This window comes from Pteropus alecto, unplaced genomic scaffold, assembly GCF_000325575.1.
Source record: "Pteropus alecto unplaced genomic scaffold, ASM32557v1 scaffold103, whole genome shotgun sequence".
Lineage (NCBI taxonomy): Eukaryota > Metazoa > Chordata > Mammalia > Chiroptera > Pteropodidae > Pteropus > Pteropus alecto.
In genome coordinates, this window is record NW_006436288.1 from 2,183,592 (window position 1) to 2,206,222 (window position 22,631).

A 22,631-nucleotide genomic window follows, 5' to 3' on the forward strand; every position below is an offset into this window, starting at 1 on the left:
TGAAAAGTGAATAAAGAAAGAAAAATCATCTGTAATTGAACTTATTGAGATTATGCAGGTGTATTTTTTCAGAAGCACTGTGTTTATAATTTTTCTAATAAACTTAACACACTTTTGCCATGTCATTAAAAAATTTTTTCTAAAGGTATGTAGTATGGAAGAATTATATTTTATTTAACCATTCTTTCATATTAGAACATTTAAGTTATGCACATCTTAAATTATTTCCCTAAGATATTTCTTAGGATAGAGTTAAAATCTTTGGATCAATTGGAATATGAAGTTTTTTGATTTCTGTTGTGAATTTGCCCTTCTAAAATATATTGTAGCAGTGGTCTATCGGAGTCCATTTACACATGAATGTGACATATTGATAGACCAAAAAAAAAAATTAGAGAAAATTGCATAAATTGTTATATATAAAGCAACTCACCTTTCACATTTTGTAGATGCTTTTAAAAATGGCTGACTTTTTTTTTTTTTTGACTCCTCAGAAAACCAGACAAACAAAACAGTAGATACTTCTGTTAATAAGAAAGCAGCTGATAGCACATCACAGGTAAGACTTTCCTTCTGTTTCAAGTTAAAATTCTAATTATAGTCCACAGGAGAATGGATTTCCATCAGTATTCTTTAATACAGCGAAAATTAGAATCATTTTTCTGAGAGTTTTTTACAACTCTCCAAAGATTTTCAAACAACTTCTCTGTAATAATTGACAAAAATTGAGTTTCTTAGAGGTGATACTCATTTATTATATTAACTAACCATTTGGATTATATAATTGAGAATTCAGTTATTTGCCTTTATTTAGTGTAAAGATTCAGTATAGTTTCCTTCTGGTCCATCTTTTTAAGGGTCTCGCTGGCTTCCCCCTACTCATGTCCCCCTAGCACATATACAGAGGCACCATTTTAATTTCTTCAGAGTTGATTAAAAATAACTTTTTGCAAAGAAAATCTTCATCTTTTTGATAGCTTATTAGCACTTTGCCAGTCTTGGTACTTTTTTATGTTAAATCTTAATTACCCAGAGGTGGAGTAATTACTTTTTCCCTGTATTAACAGTGTTCTTCCTACTTCTTTTACTATATTACTTTAGGTATAATAGATTTATAGAGACATCATTTAGGTTGTTGATAGTTTTTTTTTTCTTCTCTTCTTCTTAATTATTTCAAGAAATTCGTATATTTTTTCTGGAAGACCAAAATCTTGAATAAGCAGGCATGAATAAATTACATGAATTTTAAAACAAGGGCATAATGATCTTTTTAAATATGACTGTTTGCTTTAAAATGATGGATTTTTGACCAAAGCTAGATATATACCATGATTTAGAGATCAAATTAAAGCGATAAATATTTCGTTTTATACGAATTTTAGCAGTCTTTGTGTATGATATTAAAGATCAAAGTTATGATTAATTCTGAGGATGTCTTTTGGATTTTTGCTATATTTTCAATTAAAAGTATATATAGGATATTTTCTAGAAGACATGTGGTGTGGAAAATGTTGATTAGTGATTTTTATGTGACATAGGAAGTCTGACATTACTTTATTAGGTAAAACTAAACTGAACCAAGAATTTACAAACATCTTTATTTCCCTCAGTGATTTTTTTATTTGGACAAACTGAGTAACATTATCAGGACAGAAAGATGGACATTGTAATGGCTATATTTTATCATCTAATACATGGTGGTTCTTCTAAAGATATACTGTCTAATATAGTAGCCACCAACCACATTTAGCTTTTCAAATTAAAATGAAATTTTAATTTAATTAAAATTTTACTTTCTCTGCCACAGTAGCTCCATTTCAAGGCCAGTAGCCACATATGGCTAGTGACTAACATTGGAATACACAGATATAAAACATTTTCATCATTGCAAAAAGTTATATTGGATTACTGAAATGAAGTATACGTAAAACTGTAAATATTTAAGGGAAATTAAAATTAATATAGAAGTTGCTATACTTTAAATTTTTATGAAAAAATAAAGAACAAAACAATGTAAACCCAGTTACACCCAACTGCTTATTATATTGTAGAAAATTTAAAACATGTATTATTTCACACTTCACAGGTTTTAAAATCTAAAATAGCTTATTTTATATCGTACTGACTTATTTGATGAAATAGCTTATACCAAAAAGTCACCTGAAAGAGTGACTGCATCAGACAGCAAAGAGACAGTATAACCAAACACATTAAGTTCTCAATGGATATTTTATTTGGCTTAGAGAAAGAGGAATTTAGTACTAGAGAATAAAAAAATACAGCTAAGCAGTTTGATTAGACAGCTAACTTGCTAAAGTAATACCTTGTCAAAAATAGCAAAGTTTCAGCTTTGAATGAATTCACTTATGGATACAAATAATAAATACGCAAGTTTTATTATATGATGAGAAACTATTATAAAACTATATATGTGCTGCCAGTTATAAATCCATGTTTTGCTGGCTTGACTTTTCTAGTACAAAATATAATTTTTGCCATTGTGCTGAATATCTTCATTAATGTAACTCGATTTTTTTGAAGATGTATTAAGAAATTAGTGTTTGTTGTTTGCCACTTACTAGCAAATAGAAAGTAGTGTGAAACAAATAGCCTATTATTCTTTAGAATATCGCTTTCCGGTACACGTGGCTAACACTTTCTAGTACACGTGGCTAACTTATTTTTACTGTGCTTGTATGGAAATGATTGTTGTTCAATCATACCTAATCAAGAAATAACTTAATATGAAAAATATTATTTGTAGTTCTTGAATGAAGATTTCTCTAACATCTTCCAAATAAGTATTACCTTATTTCACATAAAGTATTATACTACATATTCATCTACCTCGTTTTATATAATACTTTACAAATAGTGAAAAATAAATTTATTCAAATTATCAGCATCATTGTAAAACAATGTAGAATTCTTTTTTGCCACTATTTGTAGTTAAATTGCTATTTTGAGGGACTCAAGCTCAAGTTTGTTGATTTGCCAGAAGGACTCATTGCAGATTATACTCATGTTTATGGTTTACACAGCAAAAAGGTAGAGAGTAAAAATAATAGGAAAAAGATATGCATCAAATGGGGTTCACAGAGGTCAGGAATAGGCTTCTAAGTCCTCCCTTGTCCAGCATCGCATAGGATGTGTTTTCTCTTTTTTTATTAACTGCAGGGACATTCGCCAAGAGTCTCTGCTTGAGAAGCCTTATTGAATTTCAAGGTGTGAGGTATTTTAAAGGACTCATCATATATAGCCATGTCTTTCTATGTAACCAGCCATGGCAGTCGAAACTCAGGACCCCAACAATAAAATCAGGTGTACATCATCAGTCTAGATGTTTGTGTAAATCAGTCCTATCAAGCCAGTGTGACACAGTCCAGTTTTCAAGGTATACATAACAAAATTATCAGTTGTTAGTGTAAACTTTGCAAGGGCTACATTCTTGGTACCTTTCAAGTCTCAGTTATAGTTCCAGGTTCCCTTGGAGAGACGTGCACGGAGTAAACAACCAGGTCTTCTGTATTAACTTACATTGCAGTTGTTTAAATGTCCTACTGTAGCCTTTCATATATGTTCTTTTTGTTTCAGTACCAAAAAAAACCAACAAAGCTAATATCTTTGCTCTCTTGAAATTTTTTTTTAGCGTTCACTTAAAAAGAGTGGTCGTTTTGGGGAAGTACACATGATTAGTTAATAACCTTTTAATAAAATAGATTCTTAGTATTAAAACCTACTTAATTTTTTTTGATAGGGAACTTTAGTAATATGTGTAATTGCAGATTTAAACGTGTGTGATGTCTCATTAAATAAGCTTTCTTGGAGATGATGCCAGAAAAAAATGTAAATATACACATACATGTAAATGTATCTGCTTATAAATCTGCACCTAGTGGCATAGAAATAAGCTCTAGAGTCTCACAACCTGGCTCCTATCACTTAACTAGTGTATAAACTTTAGGCAAGTTATTTAACACTTTGGATTTCTCACCTATAAAATGTGGCTAATGCTGTTACCCTATCTCATAGGATTATTGTAAAGATTAAATTTGTTAATGAATATAAAATATTTAGCAGAGAGCCCAGTAGTAATAATGCCAGCTATCTGATTACCTAATTGCTGTTAATAATTATAGAAATAATTAGCAATTTTATTTCTCAAGAAGAAAATATAGCTAGGAAACTACTGTAGTATATGATAATAGGTGAATTGTATCTGTCATGTTATAGCCAATAAAAGTGTAATTCAGTAGATTAGATTTGATTGTAGACCTGTAGACTTTCTTGTCCTATTATATTTATACATTATAGAAAAACATACACCTTATAATAGAGCATGAAAACATATGAAGTGAAGACAACAAAGTTAATGGGAGAAATTGACAAATTGACCCTTTTATCATTATAAAGTTTCCCTCTTTGTATGTTGTCTAATATTTACATGGTCATAATTTTTTGTGCTTGCTTTTTTCACTGTGTTTGTGTCTTTATACTTAAAGTGAATATCTAGGAGAAAAAATTTAGTTATTTCTTGTTTTCTTGATGTCTTCTCCCATCTGACAATTCCTACATTTTGATAGATTTCAGTCTATTTACAGTTAGTATAATTATTAATATAGTTGTATTTAGATCTACTGTTTTATAATTTTTAAAATGTTTCATCTTACTGTTTCTGTGTGCTTTTTTTGTGCTTTATTTTGTGTCAGTCTTTTTTTTTAATATTTTATCTTAATTCTTCCGTTGCCTTTCAATTTTTTTTTTTGTTTCTACTTTTGAGATTTCTTATATGCACATTCATTACTATCATATTTTCCTTTAATTCTTTGAACACATTTTTAACAACTGCTTTGAAATCTTTGCCAAATTCACCATCTGGCTCCTCTTGGAGTCATTTTCTTTTGACTATATTTTATCTTTGTTTGGATTCTACTTTACTAGTCTACTTATTTGTTATAACTTTTGATAAATTTAAATTTTAGTAAATTTTAAAAGTGAACCTTATATTGTAGCAAGTGGATTCTGATACATTCATTCAGACTTTGTTAAGAACTTTTAGTATTGGACTTTACAGATTTGCCGTGTTTGTTAACAAGTTATTTTCTATGAAGTCATTATCATGGAATGGTTTATAATTGTAACATTGTCTTGCAATTGGGCCTGAATTTTTGAACTTCAAAGAATTATTTTTCTTTAACTTCAAAAAATTTGAGTTTTGCAGATGAAAACCTTAATCATTTTGAGTTAATCTACATTATAATATGATTGTGATGAACATATACAGTCATGTGCTGCTTAACAAGTGGGATATGTTCTGAGAAATGAGTCATTAAGGGATTTCATCATTGTGCAAACATCATAGAATACACTTACACAGACCTAGATTGTATAGCCAGCCCCTACTACACACTTAGGCTATATGGAATAGCCTTTTGCTCCTAGGTTACAAGCTTGTATAGCATGTTACTGTACAAAACAACACAAGAGAAAAATGGTACAATTAAGAGACACATTAAACACAAGATGTAAGAGGCTGCTGCCAGCATAACCTAGCATACTTTTTTACAGCAAGTTATTTGTATGAGTAGAAAGAGCACACTCTAAAATAACGATAAGAAGTATAGTGTAGTAAATACATAAACCAGTAACATAGTCATTTATTACTATTATCAAGTATCATGTACTGTACTGTACATAATTGTATGTGCTATGCTTTTATATAATTGGCAACATAGTAGGTTTGTTTACACCAGCATCGCCACAAACACATGAGTAATATGTTGTACTGTGATATTATGACAACCATGATGTCACTAGGTGATAGGAATTTTTAACTGCATTTTAATCTTATGGGACCACCATTTTATGTGCAGTCCAGTGTTGACCAAATGTCATTATGCAGCACATGACTATACTAAGCACTTACCATTATATCACCCTTGGTATTAAACTCCATGTATACATATTTAGATTAATCCTCATAAGCAACTCCATATCCAGATTTTGCAAATTACCTTTTAACATAAATTTGCAAAGCTAATAAGTATTGTAACTAAAAGATGCACTCAGTCTTTTTGACTCCAGGATCCTGGTGCTTTAAGTCTGTGTTTTATTGCTTTTCATTTTTTGTGGCTATTATATGGCTTAAAATTTTTTTTAAGTTACATTTCTAATGATTTTGTATGATGGTTTAACTTAAGTCAAATTGGATGTCAGTTAATAGTGCAACACACCATATTCCATCATACCATACCATTTTTTAGGGAAAAAACAGATTTAGATTATTTTAGCCTAATTCTAGCTTTAAAGTTGCCTTTGGTGTTTTTATGAATAAATAATAATGATTTAATTTAGGATTGGTCAACATTTTAAATGTTAGAAAATGAATAGTTTGTGTTTAATCACTTATTACTTAAAGCACCTAATTAATTTCAGAGCTCTAAGCAATTGACAGCTTACTTTTAAAAAATCATCTAGAATTTCTTGTGAAAATATTTCAGAATTGTTTTTTATGTGGCAGATGTTTAGATTGTGAGTATCCTGGGGTCTATCTGACAAACACTGTTTCTTCAGGTAAAGCCATTTGGGGTCCAGATTGAACCAGGTCATTCATTATCCTCATTTCTCCTCAATATTATATTATTTTTCCTTTGTCTGCAAGAGTTCCTTTTACAAAATGAAAATGTTTTGTTTTTCAGAGTGGAAAAGCCACAGGTGGTGATTCTGGTGGTGTCATTGATCTCACAATGGATGATGAAGAAAATGGAGCTTCACAAGGTACTTAAATATAAGTAATCATACTAAGTGATGCTTCGATACCATTTTGTCCTCTCAATTTAGTGTAACAGTCAGTGAAGACAGATAGCTACGGCATATGCTTGGTCTAGTTATATCCTTTCTAGAATGAGAACTTTTTAGATTAGAATTAAAAAATAGAAATCACATCTTGAGTGAATATGCATACGTCATAGAGGAAAACAATAATTAGGAGAATATTTAACTTATGGAGCCACCTAACTTTTTATATCTGTCATTTCACTTGATTCTTGCAATAACCCTGTAATGCCCTTTTAGACTTGAGCTCAGCTTCACTGAGTATGAGTCAGTAAGGGAACTGGAAATCAAATCCAGCTCTTCTGACTTTAAATGTTGTGTGTGTGTGTGTTTTAATGTAGGCACTTTTAAGTATATACATTTAATTTTAGTTATTTGAATTAAGTTCCATTACTTACTGTTATCTAAATTAAAATGAAAGGAATGTTAAAAAGCATGCATACCCAAATTCCTTGATATTATTTTGAGTTACAATATTTAGAAATTATATTAGATAGATATTTATTAATATTACAGATTATTCTTCTGCAGGGTTAATAGGTGTTCTATGAATAAAAAGTTCCATGGTTAAATATGCTTGGGAAATGTTTAGTAAACAAAATAATATATTTTTTTTCCTAACTATAGACTTCTCCGAGCTTTTACTGTGGTCATTTATAATGTAAATCTCCAGGAATGATTCAAGATATAAAGTAGTTCCCAAACTTATTTGACTGCACGGAATAACTTTTCACAGATATATCTGTAAAACTCTGTGGTTATAATTATATAATCCATATGGAAAATACCGTAAAATCAGGTACTAAGTTAATTATGACCTTAAAGATATTAAATTCAAAACACCTAGAGATTTAAATATTATATTATTATATTTTAGGGAGTAAGATAGTTTGGTTCTAGGGAAATAAGATTAAGTAGCTATATGATTATGTGACAGTAAAATAATTTTTTTTTTATAAAACTGCTGTAAAGTTGGAAGATTTATGCCATTATATGTCAGGGTTGAATTAGAGCAGTATGATTATTCTTACAAAGTTTCAAGTTATCTGTATTGCTTTCACTATTTTTTATAAACAAGTCTAAATATAGCAACTCTTAGAAGGCAAAAATAAATACACGTTATTTTTGAGAGGCTACATGTAGGGCTGATCCTGAATAAAAAGGAAAATAAGCAAAGTCTGCTATCGGTGCTCTTGCCATTTCCTTTTCTAGCGTCCCTGCTTCGTGGAGTCTCTTTCCATTGCTTCACTATTGAACATATCTTAAATTCTTCCAATTAAAATATCACTTGCTAAAGCCTTGAATTTTATCTACATTTTAGAATTTTATTTACATAGAAATTTACTTCCATTTTAGAATTCTGTGGCAGATTCTAGGGCAGAAATCAGTGGGGATCATTTTGGATAGAGGAGCTTTTGGCTTATAGTCTTTATACCATATAGTGGGTTACCTATTTTTAAGGGCTTTTTCTGAGATGCAAATATGTATTTCATAGGCTTTTGGAGACCATTTTTGAGGTAGACATTCTGTATTTTACTTTAAAGATTGGATAGTATAAATAAGCAGCCATCTGTGTTATTAAAAGAATGTAAACAACAGTAGAGTAATTGGAATTCAAGATCTCTGGTGCAAAATTCATCAATTGATAGGTATTTGTCTAGGAGAATGCCCTTGATATAGATATAAATGTAAGAAATGAAATTATTCTAATTAATATTATGTTGTATTGAGTTCAGAAATAGGATTCTTTCATCAAAAACAAAACAAAACTATTTCTGTAAATGTGAATTAGAATTTGTGATGGAACCAACAGTGAATTATTTAACATCCTGATTTGATTTTCAAATTGGCAAAAATACACGTAATTAAAATAGAAGGTACAAATGGCCAACAGACATATGAAAAGATGCTTAACTTCACTAGCTATTAGGGAAATGCATATCAAAACCACAATGAGATACCATTTCACACCTGTTAGAATGGTTATAATCAACAGGACAAGTTATAACAAATGCTGGAGAAGGATACAGAGAAAAAGGAACACTCATCCACTGTTGCTGGGACTGCAAATTGGTACAGCCACTATAGAAAGCAGTATAGAGGTTCCTCAAAAAACAAAGAGTTGAATTAACCTATGATCCAGCAATCCCTCTTCTGGGCATTTACCCCCAAATCCTGAAAACATTTATCCGCAAAGATATATGCACCCCGATTTTCATAGCAGCATTATTCATGGAAGCAACTGAAGTGCCTATGATAGATGATTGGATAAAGAAGATGTGGTACATATATACAATGGAATATTACTCAGCTATAAGGAAAGATGAAATACTGCCATTTGTGACAACATGGATGGATCTTGAGATAATCATGCTAAGTGAAATAAGTCAGACAAAAAACTGAAAACCACGTGATATCACTCATATGTGAGATATAGACCTAAAAGCAACAAACATGATAAACAGAGACTCATGGACATGGACAGTGGCTTAGAGGTTACCAGAGGGAAGGCGAGGAGCAGGGAGGTAGATGGGGGTAAAAAGGGTGAAATGTTTGGTGACAGAAGGAAATCTAACTATGGGTGGTGAACACACAATGCAACATAGTGTCGAAACTTATTGGATTTGTTGATCAGCGTCACCCCAGTAATTTTTATTAAAAATAAATAAAGGAGCAAACCCTCTAAAAAAAAATTAAAAATAAAAAAAATTAAAAGTTCAATTGAAAAAAAATAGAAGGAAATTTTTCTCTAAGCAGTAAATGTGACAAGCAAAAGTAAAATTCACCCATAAAGGAAAAACCTGTATTTTGGCTTTTTTTTTTATTATTAATAATTATAATGCCTCACTTTTAATTAACAGACCCTAAAAAGCTAAATCACACTCCTGTGTCAACCATGGGTTCTTCTCAGCCTGTGTTTCGACCATTGCAACCCATCCAACCAGCACCTCCTCTTCAACCGTCTGGGGTGCCAACAAGTGGACCATCTCAGACAACAATACACTTACTACCTACAGGTAAACTTGCTGAATCATTGAACTGAAGCATTAGTTTTGTCTTCGGTGAAATATGACTATGGAATCAAGTGGAAAGATTAGACAGAAATTAAGAGTAATTATTGTGATTTTGAAAATTGTGTATCTTTTTGAATGCATTATAATTTACTTTTGCTGACCATCTTAAGTAGCAGAACTGATATAGAATGGTTATATAGAAGACTTAAACTATGTGCCTTTGTCATCTGCCACTAGACGTAGTAGAAATGAATATAGTTTTTCTGGAAGAGATGGGTATGATGATTCATTCTGATTATAACCAAGAAGTTATAATTGACTGATTAAATAGGATTTTTTTCCCTGTCTTTATTGAAATATAATAGACAATTAGTTGCTTATATTTACATTGTACACTTCAATGAGTTTTTTTAAAATTATAGTTGGCATATAATAATATACCAGTTTCAGTTGTATAGCATAGTGATCAGAGATCCACATAACTCACAAGTGATCAACCCACTAAATCTAGTACCCCTCTTCTCCCTTAACATTATTATTATATTATTAACCATCTTCCCCATGCTACACTCTACATCTCCATGTCTATTCTGCAGCTCTCCATTTGTACCTCTTAATCCCTTTGCCTTTTTTTGTCCCCCTAAGCCTCCCATTTAGTATCCTTCTAAATATTCTCTGTATCTATGAGTTTATTTCCGCTTTTTTTGTTGTTGATTTTGTTCATGCGATATTTGCCTTTCTCTGTCTGACCCATTTCATTCAGCGCAGTACCCTCTAGGTCCATCAAGGCAATATCTTTTTCCATCCCCTTCCTTTTAGTCTGTGTGTGTCTTTTAATCTGAAGTGACTCTCTTGTAGGCAGCATATGTAGGGGTCTTGTTTCCTTATCCATTTAACCACTATTATCTTTTGGATGGAGCACTTAATTCTTTTCCATTTGAAGTACTTGTTGATAGGAATGTAGTTATTACCATTTTTTATTCCTGTTTTTGATACATCTTTTTTCTTCTTAAAGAAGTCCCTCCAACATTTCCTGTAACACTGACTTGGTGATGATAAAGTCCTTTAGCTTATTTTTGTCTGGGAAGCTCTTTATCTGTCCTTCAACTCTAAGTGATAGCTTTGTTGGTTAAAGTAGTCTTGGGTTTTCAACACTTTTTATATTTTGTGCCAAGCCCTTCTGTCTTGCATAGTTTATTTTGAGAAATCAGCTGCTAGTCTTATGAGTGTTCCCTTGTAGGTAACTAACTGCTTTTCTCTTGCTGCTTTTGATTCTCTCTTTGTATTTAACCTTTGGCATTTTAATTATGATGTGTCTTGGTGTGGGCTTCCTTGGGTTCCTGGTTCTTGGGACTCTCTGCGCTTCCTTGGGTTTTAGGGAAGTTTTCATCATTATTTCTTCAAATAGCTCTACGACATCTTGTTTTCCTTCAGGTACCCCAATGACATGGATACTTTTACCCTTAATAGTGTCCCCTAGGTTCCTTAAATTATTATTACAGTCTTGGCTTTTTCTTTCCATTCTGATTGTGTCCTTGGCTTTCCCATCCTCTATATAGGTCATTCGATCCTTTTCTTTATTTGTTTATTCCATTTAATATACTTCTCATCTCAGATAATGTGTTCCTCATTTCTGACCGGTTCACTTCTATAATTTCCATTTCCATTTTTATGTTTTTTATCTCTTTGTTGCTCCATTATTTCTGGATCTCTGTTCTGTTCTCTCATGTGGTTTCTGCTTCTTTGTCTTCACATTTCGGTTACCTTTCTGTGTCTGTTTCTATGTATTAAGCAAAGCTCCTAAGTCTCCCGGTCTTATTAGTGTGGATTTGTGAAGTAGTTGTCCAGTGGCACAGTCCTGAGAGGGGTTCACCTGTAGGCCCAAATTTAGCCCCAGCCTGTGCCCTTTTGGGGCTACTGTTAAGATTTAGCAAGCAATCCACAGATGCTGTGCTTACAGTTGCCTCAAAAGGCCACCACACCAGAAACCGAGGCCAGCTGCCACCAGTGTGAGTCTAGGCGCTGCTCAGCAAGGAGCACCTGACTCACCGAGGACACAGTTCTGAAAGCTAGAAGTCCCAGATCAAGGTCTGTCAGGGTCGGTTTATGGTGAGAGCTCTCTCTCTGGCTTTAGATGGCCATCTTCTCCATAGGAATTTTTAAATAATTCTTAACTCTAATCAGTTTTAACTGGCCTAACACTACCATCAAGAAGTATACACTAATATTTTACTTGCTACTTCTCAAGAAGCTGTAAATGAGACATTTTCAAGATGTACTCAATATCTCCTAAACCGTTTGGAAGCCAGTAAAGACAATTTTTCTTTATAAAATAGCCCATTGCATAGAGATTTATCTACAAAATAACTTATTTAAGCACACTTCTCCTTAAAGAAAACATTGAGTTTACATGGAATTTTATCTAGTGTAATTAAAATGACAGTCACTTAATTTAGATAATTTAGAAGAAAATGTTGTCATATAAACCTGTAGATAATAAAATGGGGAATAAAGAGATGAAGAGATAAGTATTCTTCCTTGTATACTTTCATCTTTGTTATATATAACATTTAACTCCAAATTTATTTTATTATAGAATTCATTTATTCATATAAAGGAAATTTATTGTTTTTTATGATATCTGTAGTTTATATGTGGTCATTTGTAAAATGTGATTCTAATTCAGAGTTATTAACAAAAACTGTTGACTCCTAAAATCATTATTGTAGTTCCATGCTATAAGTGAAACATTTAAGGCCCAGTTTTCATAGATATATATTAACATCATTCAAGGCATTAATGCTCTGGAATATACATTAGGAGGAATGCTAGAGTAGAGAAGGAGAAAGTCTGTATCTTAATGGATGTTTTATTGTTTTGAATAAGAGATGGTTTGGTTCACTTGAAGAAAATGTCAGTTATAATAGCCAACTCGTTTCTTGAACTATGGGAATGTAGAGTTAACTCTTTTGGACTTATATCCATTTAAAGATAGCCTAGAAGGCCTAAAATTCCACTCTGCTAAGAACAATTTAACATTGAAGAGGGAAAATTTGCTCTTTTAAGTCACTCCTTTAAGGTCATAGCCTTGAATCTAAACCCTGTCTTTATCTTCACATGCTTATTGATCTAGTCAGAGTAAAGAGATGAAGGCTATTGGACATGATTGAGATGCTCTTTTTTTCTGAAGTTTGGATTATAATATTAGTTTCGGTTGGCCCTATCAAGATTACAAAAGGAGACTGTCGTCTCTTTCTTAGAGTTAGATTTTGTACAAAGTGAATCACCATTTAATACTCTTAACATAGAATTTACTATATTCTTAATATTTTTTTCTACTTTTCATTAGCTCCAACCACCGTGAATGTAACACATCGTCCAGTAACTCAGGTGACCACAAGACTTCCTGTACCAAGAGCTCCTGCAAACCACCAAGTGGTTTATACCACTCTCCCAGCACCACCAGCTCAGGCTCCCCTGCGAGGAACTGTTATGCAGGCTCCTGCTGTGCGGCAGGTCAATCCCCAAAATAGTAAGAGACTCTTCTTGTATATGGCCCCAAGCGTATAGTTCTTCAGCATTTAGTTGGAGTGCCTCTTATTGATATTAGATTTAGTGAAAAGAGCTTATAATGTCATATTAAAACTCTTAATAATTCATTTTTCTTCCACTAGAGTTAACCAGAAAATTTAGACATGAATGTTATATAATTGGTGCTCTGTGTTTTATCTTCAACTTAATTTTAGTCATGGCCTGTATAATTATGGTACCCTTTTTGATTTTGGTCTATACTCCACTCTATTAATAGATACCTTGCCTAATTAAAGTGAGAATGACTAATTATGATTTAGCCTAGATGATGGAAATAATGGTAATGGATAGTGTCCATTGAGAGAGTCTTAAAGATATAGAAGATGGCTGAGAAGTAAAAGATGTAAAAACATTGAAGGGAACTTGTAGTTTCTACATACAGATGGTCTCTGACTTGAATTTCTTTTTACTTTATGATGGTGCAAAAGCAGTACACAGTCAATTGTAACCATACCTAGAATTTTGAATATTTATCTTCTCCTGAGCTTGTGATATATGATACAATACTCTCCTGTGAGGCTGGGAGCCAGCCACAGCTTCCAGTCAGCTACATGTTCATGAGGGTAGACAACTGGTACTTTACAGTGTACTGTATTACCAACATTTTTTGAATATTGCATTTTGTGTTTTTGCATTCCATCATGTCTACAACATGCCCATCTTTGTTTCCTGCTTCTGGTAAGAAAAGGAAGGTAATTACTCTTGAGATGAAACTTGAGATAGTTGCCGAACTGTCGGCTAATGTAAGTGTTCTGAACACATTTAAGGTAGGCTAAGCTTGATGTTCAGTAGGTGAGATGTATTAAATGTGTCCTAGTTAAAAAGATGAGACAGCAGTGATCTTTGTGAGGATAGCTTTATTTTTTCTGTCTTTAGAATCACACTGCTCCATTCTGGCTTGTTTGCGAACATTCTACATGTACGGTACCACCAGTGTTCCAGTGATCTAGGATTTTTGCTCATAGTCATTTTGGTAGGGATTCCATTTATTTCATCCTCATGCTTGAATGATACTTTGGCTGAGTGTAGACTTCTAGATTAGAAATATTTTTCCTTCTGTTTTTTTAAAAATAACACTTTACTAACTTCAAGTGTTTAATCAGTGTTCCACCAAATTTAGAATAGAATTCTAATTTTTCCCTTAATTTTCTGTTGTAGGTGTCACAGTTCGAGTGCCTCAAGCAACTACATATGTTGTAAACAATGGGCTAACCCTGGGGTCAACAGGACCTCAGCTCACAGTGCATCACCGACCACCACAAGTGCATACTGTAAGTGTTGGTGCTTGTCTTTACAAATATTCATTGATAAAGCTGTCAAACATTATTATAGTTAGCATTTTTTTCTTTATGCTAGTTATATCAAAAGGAAATGACAGGTCTTCTGTTTTTCCTGCAGAAGTTTTTTTAAGATAGTAGATCTTAACCATTATGAACAAATGTTCCTAGGGACGATGGTCATCGAAGATCATCGAGTTTGCTTGTGGTGGCTTACAGTGTACAGAGTCCACAGCTGGGGCATGTGAAGTAAAATAAGGAGACCATTTTAACTCATGGTTAAATTAAAAGGAATATTTTTTAATATTAAAAAGCATATTTCAAAAAGTATTTTTTGATGTTTTAATGTTATTCTTTTCCTCAAAACCTTATATACCAGTTCTAACTGCTACATGGCCACCACGTTATTGTTTTTAATAATCCATCAGTATTGGGAATTCATTTATTGAGAGATTCACAATACTGCTGGATTATTAGATATAGCCTCCAAAATAATGTCACATTATCCTGCGATGTGATTATAACAATATTTAGTACAGTATACCATGTAAATGGAAATACTGGCTTTATGAAGAGGGGAGAAATTGAGGCTGGTATCTGTTTTTACCAACCAAAGGATCCTTTTTTTATTAAACATATTAATGGCTAGCATTTATCGAGTGTTTACTGTGTGCCAGGCACTATTAATATACTTAGTCCTCACACAGGAATCCTGTAAGTCTCTTGCTTTTTTATAGATACTGTGGCTAATACACAGAGGTCGAGTAAAAACCCATGCCCTTGGGCCTATGTTCTTAATAGCTATTATTTTTAGTATCCCACTATAATGAAAAAATTAATGGAGCACTTACTATATATCAGGTACTCTACTAAGCACTTACGTTTATTTTGTTTAATCTTACTCAAAACTTTATGAAGACTTTTTTTTTTTGATATTAAAGGATACTATGTCACAAAGATGTTAAGTGGTTACTCAGTGTCATTACCCAAGCGAGCGTCAGAGGCAGAGCCATTTTAAAATTCAGGTTATCTGATCCCAGAACCTCCAGAGTGTTTTCATAGCGCTTCAGTCTGGCCCTGTTAGGGTATGTGGCAAATATGTTATTACTGTTGTTTGCAGCTGCAAATAATTTATTTTATCCTATATTCTTTCAAAAATATATATAGTAAAAATGTATTATTTATGCCATAGTTTTGCAGATTTGATAACCCATAAGAGTTGAGTTTGTGATGTTTTTTGTTTGTTTTTTTTATGGGATTCCATCCATGTGTATTGTCTTGGAATAAACTGTGTATCTCACAGGAGGAACATTCTTTTAATTAATCTAAAAATATATTTTTAAATGGCAATTTTCAAATGTATATAAAAGATTAGTATAACAATTCCTACATACCCATCAACAATTATCAGCACTTGGCTAGTCTTATTTCATCTATGGTGCCAGTCACTTAAATTCCACAACCATATATACACCAGATTATTTTGAAGCAAATACCCGATATATTATTTTATCTGTAAAACTTCAGTAAAAATCTCCATTGCAGTGGCAAAAACAAAACAACATTGTTGACTTAATTTGTTTGTGGATATGAGCAGATTCAGAATCCTAGAATTTCAAGAACTTTAAGGCATATTACAGGCCATTTAAGATATTGTCAAACTCCTTGAATTCCTGTGCTCCCTCCAGTCAAGTTCATGGCTCCAGCCATCTTCTCTTAGAGTGCTAGCTATACATTTGTTTAATGTTATTATTTTAAGTGATTAAGTCTTTTTAGGAAAAAAGACGTTCTGAGAGAGGAAATACAGCCACATGGCTAGTATTCATTATCAGTTCTAATTCTTCAGCTTTCAGTGTTTTATCTATTTAAATTTGCCCCCCCAACTTTATATTTATTTTAGCTTTTTAACTATAGATTGTACCTTTTTCCAGATGTGTGTATGAATTTTTTCTACTAGGCATATGAATTTCAGCAGATATTCATTCCTGGAAATTATTCAGCATATCCTTTCTAAGTTCTTCCTATGTGCATGTTTCTGGTACTAAACTTTGAAAAGGCATGGAAATTAAAAAGAGCATCAGACCATCACAGAATTCACTAGTATGTGCAAATTATTCATTTAATGAAATGTATAGTAAAACAATTTTTGTTAAATGAACTTCAGTTAAGGAAACCTTATTTGTTTCATGACTTTCAATCTACAGGCAATGAACAATAAGTAAAAATCACTCATATCCCTATTTCCTGGCTCTAACTAGAATCTTTTTTGAAAAAATTATTACTGTAATCTTAAAACCCAGATATAATAAAATAATAATAATAATAATAATATCCAGTGTTAGATAAGTCATTTTGACTTCCTAAGCTAAGTATTTATGCTTTTTCATCATCTGGCTTTAACCTACCTTTCTAAATTTATCTTTTCTTCTTCACATACTCCATGTCTAAGTAAAAGTTAATACTTGGTTTTGCCTATAAATCCCTTCATTTGAAATTCCCATGCCTTTGCTCATGCTTTACCTTTCAGCAGAAAGTTACACAACTTTTCCTACATTTTAAACTCTCATCTTTCATGGCCTAATTTAAATGTCACCTTTCCATGCAGACTGACCAAAAACATAATATATGTTTATATGGAAAAAGGACTTAAAAATGAAAGTAGAGTTGAATACTCAAGTTTCCCAAGATAGACTGCCACACATATTTTAAAATGTTATATTATACTAAAATGAGAATCTGTAGTACATGTAGAGAATTAAATCTTAAATTATTTTTTTTAGAAATGGATGATTATTTCAATTTCTGTCAAGATGATGTTCCATTAGTAAGAGCTTTTATTTCCTGAGGAAAACTCAGCATTGTAGGTCTAGAAAGTGTAGCAGGAGTTACCTCAGCTCCATTGTTTGGGGCATGATTGGTTACAAATCACCAAATAAAACTTGCTAAATGTAGTATAATGTTTGTTATTTCCCAGTATTCTTGATATAAAATGATCTCTAAGATATTCTAGTTCTGTGCTCATTATGAATTAACATGACTCTTCTCTTGTTAGGAGCCCCCACGCCCTGTGCATCCAGCACCCTTACCAGAAGCCCCACAACCACAGCGTCTGCCCCCAGAAGCTGCCAGCACATCTCTGCCTCAGAAGCCACACTTGAAGTTAGCAAGAGTTCAAAGTCAAAATGGCATTGTACTATCATGGAGTGTCCTGGAGGTGGATCGAAGTTGTGCCACTGTTGACAGCTACCATCTCTATGCTTACCATGAGGAACCCAGTGCCACTGTGCCCTCACAATGGAAAAAGATTGGAGAGGTTAAGGCACTTCCTTTGCCCATGGCATGCACTCTCACCCAGTTTGTATCTGGCAGCAAATACTACTTTGCAGTACGAGCCAAGGATATTTATGGACGTTTTGGACCCTTCTGTGATCCTCAGTCAACGGATGTGATCTCTTCTTCCCAGAGCAGTTAAACCTTGGAGCCTTTATCTCTTCCTCTTTGAAAAGTTCCACTTTTTGGTCATGTTTTAATCTTGTGCATGATACCCATTGTAAAATCCACATTGTGCAAGATTTCTTGGACAGATGTGTATATACACTACATTTGTTTATAATCAGAGTAAAATAAACTCAGCCCATAAAGCAAGAATCTTTTCCTGGACAATTCAAGCGTCAAGGTTTTGAAATGTAAATGTGCACCTTTCTTTAGTTTTGAGCCTGGGGAATATGTGTGGGTATTTGTGTGGGTTTTTCCCCCCCCTATTTATATGTTTATTGCAGTGGAATCTCCGTTTTCATTCTCATATTTACTTCTCTTCCAGTATAAAGTAAGTAGATCAAAGGAACTGAGGTTCGTAACTGGCATGATTCTGCTTCTAAGGGATCTGTAGGTTCATAGTTAAATAATTTAAACAGAATCAAAACAACTCAAAGAAAGAAATAAAAGCAAAATGGCTAAATTGTTCTAAAATAGGTTAATTTGAATACAAGAAAGGATCTGCTCATCTTTTTCTTTTGTTTCTTCTGGATTGTTAATCAGGTGAAAAAAATCTGCAACAGCCTCTCCCTTTCCTAACCTGGCTTTTACATTTATTTTGTGCCTTAAAGAGTAACTGCAAAAATAAACACGACCATTTGTCCATTGTTGTTTACTCTTCCCTTTCAGCCTTTCACCCTTCATCTTTCCCTCATCTCCACAAAATGTAGCACACTCCCCTCAAGTAAATTTTAAACCAAGGCTTTTTATATATTGTCAGTGGCATTATTATATTTAACTCCAAAAAATTGACTTGCTATTTTCTTCTAAGAACAAATGCTTTTATTTTTGGTCACTGTTTAAATTACCTCTGTGTAAAGTGGACCAAGAAAAGACAACTAAGAAAAATTTCCTTCAAGCATTTTAGTATCTGTGTTCGCAGTGTTAGAAATTATGAAAGCAATTCTAGTTCACTTTATCACCCAAAGCATAGTATTCCTTCAAAGGAAGTAAATAGTAAAATTCACAAAAAACAGTAAGCTAAAATAGAAAAGGGAAAACTCTATCATCTCTTTATTCTCATATCAGTCTTTCTGTTTTAATCTTTAACTTTGTTTTGATGATGCCAAGTTTTGTCTGATTTACTGTCTGTCAGCTTTGGATAGAATTTAACGTATGTCCTCTGGGGTGGTTTTATATAACAATTAGATGTAACTTACTGTGCATCTTTGTTCCTCTTCAAAGTTAATCAAATTCTGCTTACGTCATGCATCTTCAGTATGAATGCCAGCTCCACTGGTTATCAGGAAGGTGTTTGAGCATAGGTAGGAAAGGACTGCTGGGGTAAGTTTGGGGATGAAAGTGTGGCTGAGAATGTTTTGAAAGGAATTCATGGAGTTTGTGAAATAATTTATCAAGTCATCTTCCCTTAACCATATTGGAATTCCTTTTACTGCCTTTTCAACTTATTCGTAATTTTTTTCCAGAATTATAGGAGGGAGCTGTCCCTTCTATTAATGCTGCTTTGTTTGCAACCCTGGTTGGTTTGTTATCAGAAGCATTTTAGTTGTAAAGTCCTTGGAGACTTTGACCAGTCAGTGAACTGTCATGTTAGTTGTGAAGTTTAACTGATGCTGAAGAAAGCCTACAGATTGCCAAACTGTAAATGCTCCAAAACCTTCCTTTCACTTTCAGAAAATGAGGCCACAATGAGAGTTTTCATGAATCAAATTTGCCAAGCAACTATGTAGATGTTACTCATTCTAGGACTAATAACGATGGTAAAGAAGTTGCCGGTGTCATGCCAATGAAAATTTCAAAAAGGGATATCTTCTAGGTGTACCTGAGCACCTCTCTATATTTGCATGTATGTATGTTTTTACCTGCAATGGTTGCAATGTTGATTATGTGTTCAGGATCATTCCTCTACAGAACAGAAAGCCCATGTTCAAAATTGTTCTTTATTGGCTTATTTTATGGTCACATAATAATAATTTGCTTACCTAGCCTAGAAAAGGTTACCTTGGTGAATGTTTTTATTTATACTCACTAATCCTTTTATTTTTTATTTTTTGAAGTTTTCATAGCATTATATAATCAGGTGAAAAAAGCCCAGTAGAATGAAAATATTTCATTATTTTAGCCTACTTTGTGTTTGTCAAAAAATAGTCAAATAGTAACCCTAAAAATAGATGTAGTACAGTAAAATAAAACTTATTATTCCAGATGGTGAAAGATACAAATTATTTGAGGAAAAAGCATATTTTAAGATGATCTCCTCCAATTAGCCTGCCATGAGACCTGTGGGCAACAGCTATATTGGATTTACTGAAAGGTGCTAGGCTAGAATTCTAGACTTTTATTTTGGGCAAGATTTAAAGATGAGCACTTTTTGTTTGTTTTTGGGGGGAGAGAATGGAGGACTCATCTAGGAATAACTACTGATTACAGACTTTTTAGCAATTCACACCCCCACATGGTACCTTTTCACAAAGTATTACAAATAAGCTTGATTATCCCATTTTGGGAGTGCAAGTTTGGTACATTTTTACCCTGACAATACTTGTTAAGTATTGCCTTGAAAATCCTGGAAACTTTTGTTATTTCAACCTGAAATATAGGATGTGTATATGGCATTTAAAGGTAATGGGGATGTTACTCTCTACTTTGCACTTTGCCAGAGTAATTTTCACCCTGTTTTAAGTGTGAGTAAGCATTTTTTCAAAATTATGTTATTGCAAATAAATTTGTAAATTACATACAAAAACAACATCTTTTAACAGTTAACTTGATGAGGCAACTATCCCTTTCTCTGGAACTCACTTTTTAAAATCTGCAGAATACATTCTCCGTTTAACACAGTAGGAATTAATGAGAGAAGTGAAGAGTAGAACTTTCTTCCTTGAAAAGTATTTATTGGGATACCAATTGCCCCCCCCCCACCGTCCCCACCCCAACCGATGGATAATAAATGAAAGGTTTAATTGAAAAAGAGCAAAGAGCTCAAAATTTTAGGTACAGCTCCGCAGAACTCATGAGGCAGGCTGCACCATACAGGTCTCTTACTGTTTCGCTTAAGTGTTAACTTAGTTTTTGTCGTTTGCTCTTTTGCTTACATTTTCTAAATTATCATTTCTGTAGCGAGGTATTAGTACTGCATGATATGCATTTATCGTGTTTCACGAATTTCCCAGTACTGTACAAGATTAACAAAACATTGCCTGTGCTTTCCTCCCCTCTTGCTTTTATACCCCTGATTTTAGCACAGTGGAGCACTGCAAAGACCTTCCATATGTTCTCGCAGACTTACTTTCTTGGGTTGTTTAGTATCCTATGATTCGTTCATTATTTTCATTTTATCATTGACCGATCATTGGCCCGTTTTATTCTAACTTCTGGAAAAACCATGTACCCGTATTAGATTATTGCAAATAACTATCTAAAACCTATGTATGAGTCTGCCTTCCTTACTGGGCAAATGATGCCCTTTCCCCTACCTTTTTTTTTTTTTTTTTTACATTTTGGGACAAAAAACAATTTTTATGAGGTGTTTTGTTAGTGTGAGAGATTTGTGTAATTCCTAAAATACATCCCCTTTGAGCCAGCCATTGGGGAGGAATAGGACAATACAAAGTTTTATCATGTTAAAGTTTTTTTTTTAATTCATAGACAGCTAAATATCCATCATTTATATTTAAATGGTGTCTTGTTTTGTTTGTTTTTTGTAAATAAGGTAACTGGGCAATCAAATTTACCTTTTGGGGATCCGGGCTTTGGTATTTCATCAGCCATTTTAAAACTAAATATAAAAATAAATCCTTTGTAGGAAACTTGCATTCTGATTTTTCTTTATTGTAGTTGAAAGTGTAAATAATAAGACAATGTAAGACCTTCCTAATGTCTAATACAAACTGGGCTATAGCAAGTTGCCCTATTTTTATTAGGTTTTAAAAGTTTTTTTTTTTTCTTTTCTAAATGTACAGTAGACTGGTGTCTGTATAAGTGTTAACTGTAGTGGGATTTTGTCCAGCAAGCCTGAAATTTATACTTTGAAATAAACTACTGGGTTTTTAACATTCTGAGTACTCTGATTCATTCTGATTCTTCTTGGCCCATGTGTTTATTTTAAAAGTCACCTTTTAAAAAAATCACCTATTAGACTGTGCAGTATGGTTTATTTAACCTATTGGGCATTACCACAGCACTCAAACCACACATAATTTTTCAACTTTAAAAGAAAAGTTGTTATGCAGAGTTGCTTCCAGATTAGAGACACTAAATGGTTTGCTATATCGTGTGCCTAGACTGCACCACCAAAAGACTCATCTGATAGTTGTTAATGCCCAGAAAATCATTAACTGCATTTCTATTAGAAGTTCCTTTGAAAACACAGCACCACCTTTCTCTGAGCTTTTGTCATTAAGTATGTCCAGCCAGGGAA

At 33.0% G+C, this 22,631-nt stretch overlaps 1 protein-coding gene across 2 annotated transcripts in view; it reads left to right on the top strand.

Moving 5' to 3' along the window:
* Positions 1–22,264, top strand: part of ATF7IP (activating transcription factor 7 interacting protein) — a 105,699-nt gene extending 83,435 nt beyond the window's left edge. For both annotated transcript variants that reach the window (XM_006912641.2, XM_025047336.1), the window contains exons 10-15: positions 495–559; positions 6,699–6,777; positions 9,696–9,851; positions 13,198–13,380; positions 14,598–14,710; positions 17,769–22,264. In XM_006912641.2, coding sequence (XP_006912703.1) covers positions 495–559; positions 6,699–6,777; positions 9,696–9,851; positions 13,198–13,380; positions 14,598–14,710; positions 17,769–18,188 — 1,016 coding nt within the window. In that variant the 3' untranslated portion in view covers positions 18,189–22,264. The remainder of the gene's footprint in view (positions 1–494; positions 560–6,698; positions 6,778–9,695; positions 9,852–13,197; positions 13,381–14,597; positions 14,711–17,768) is intronic.
* The last annotated feature ends 367 nt before the right edge of the window (positions 22,265–22,631 follow it).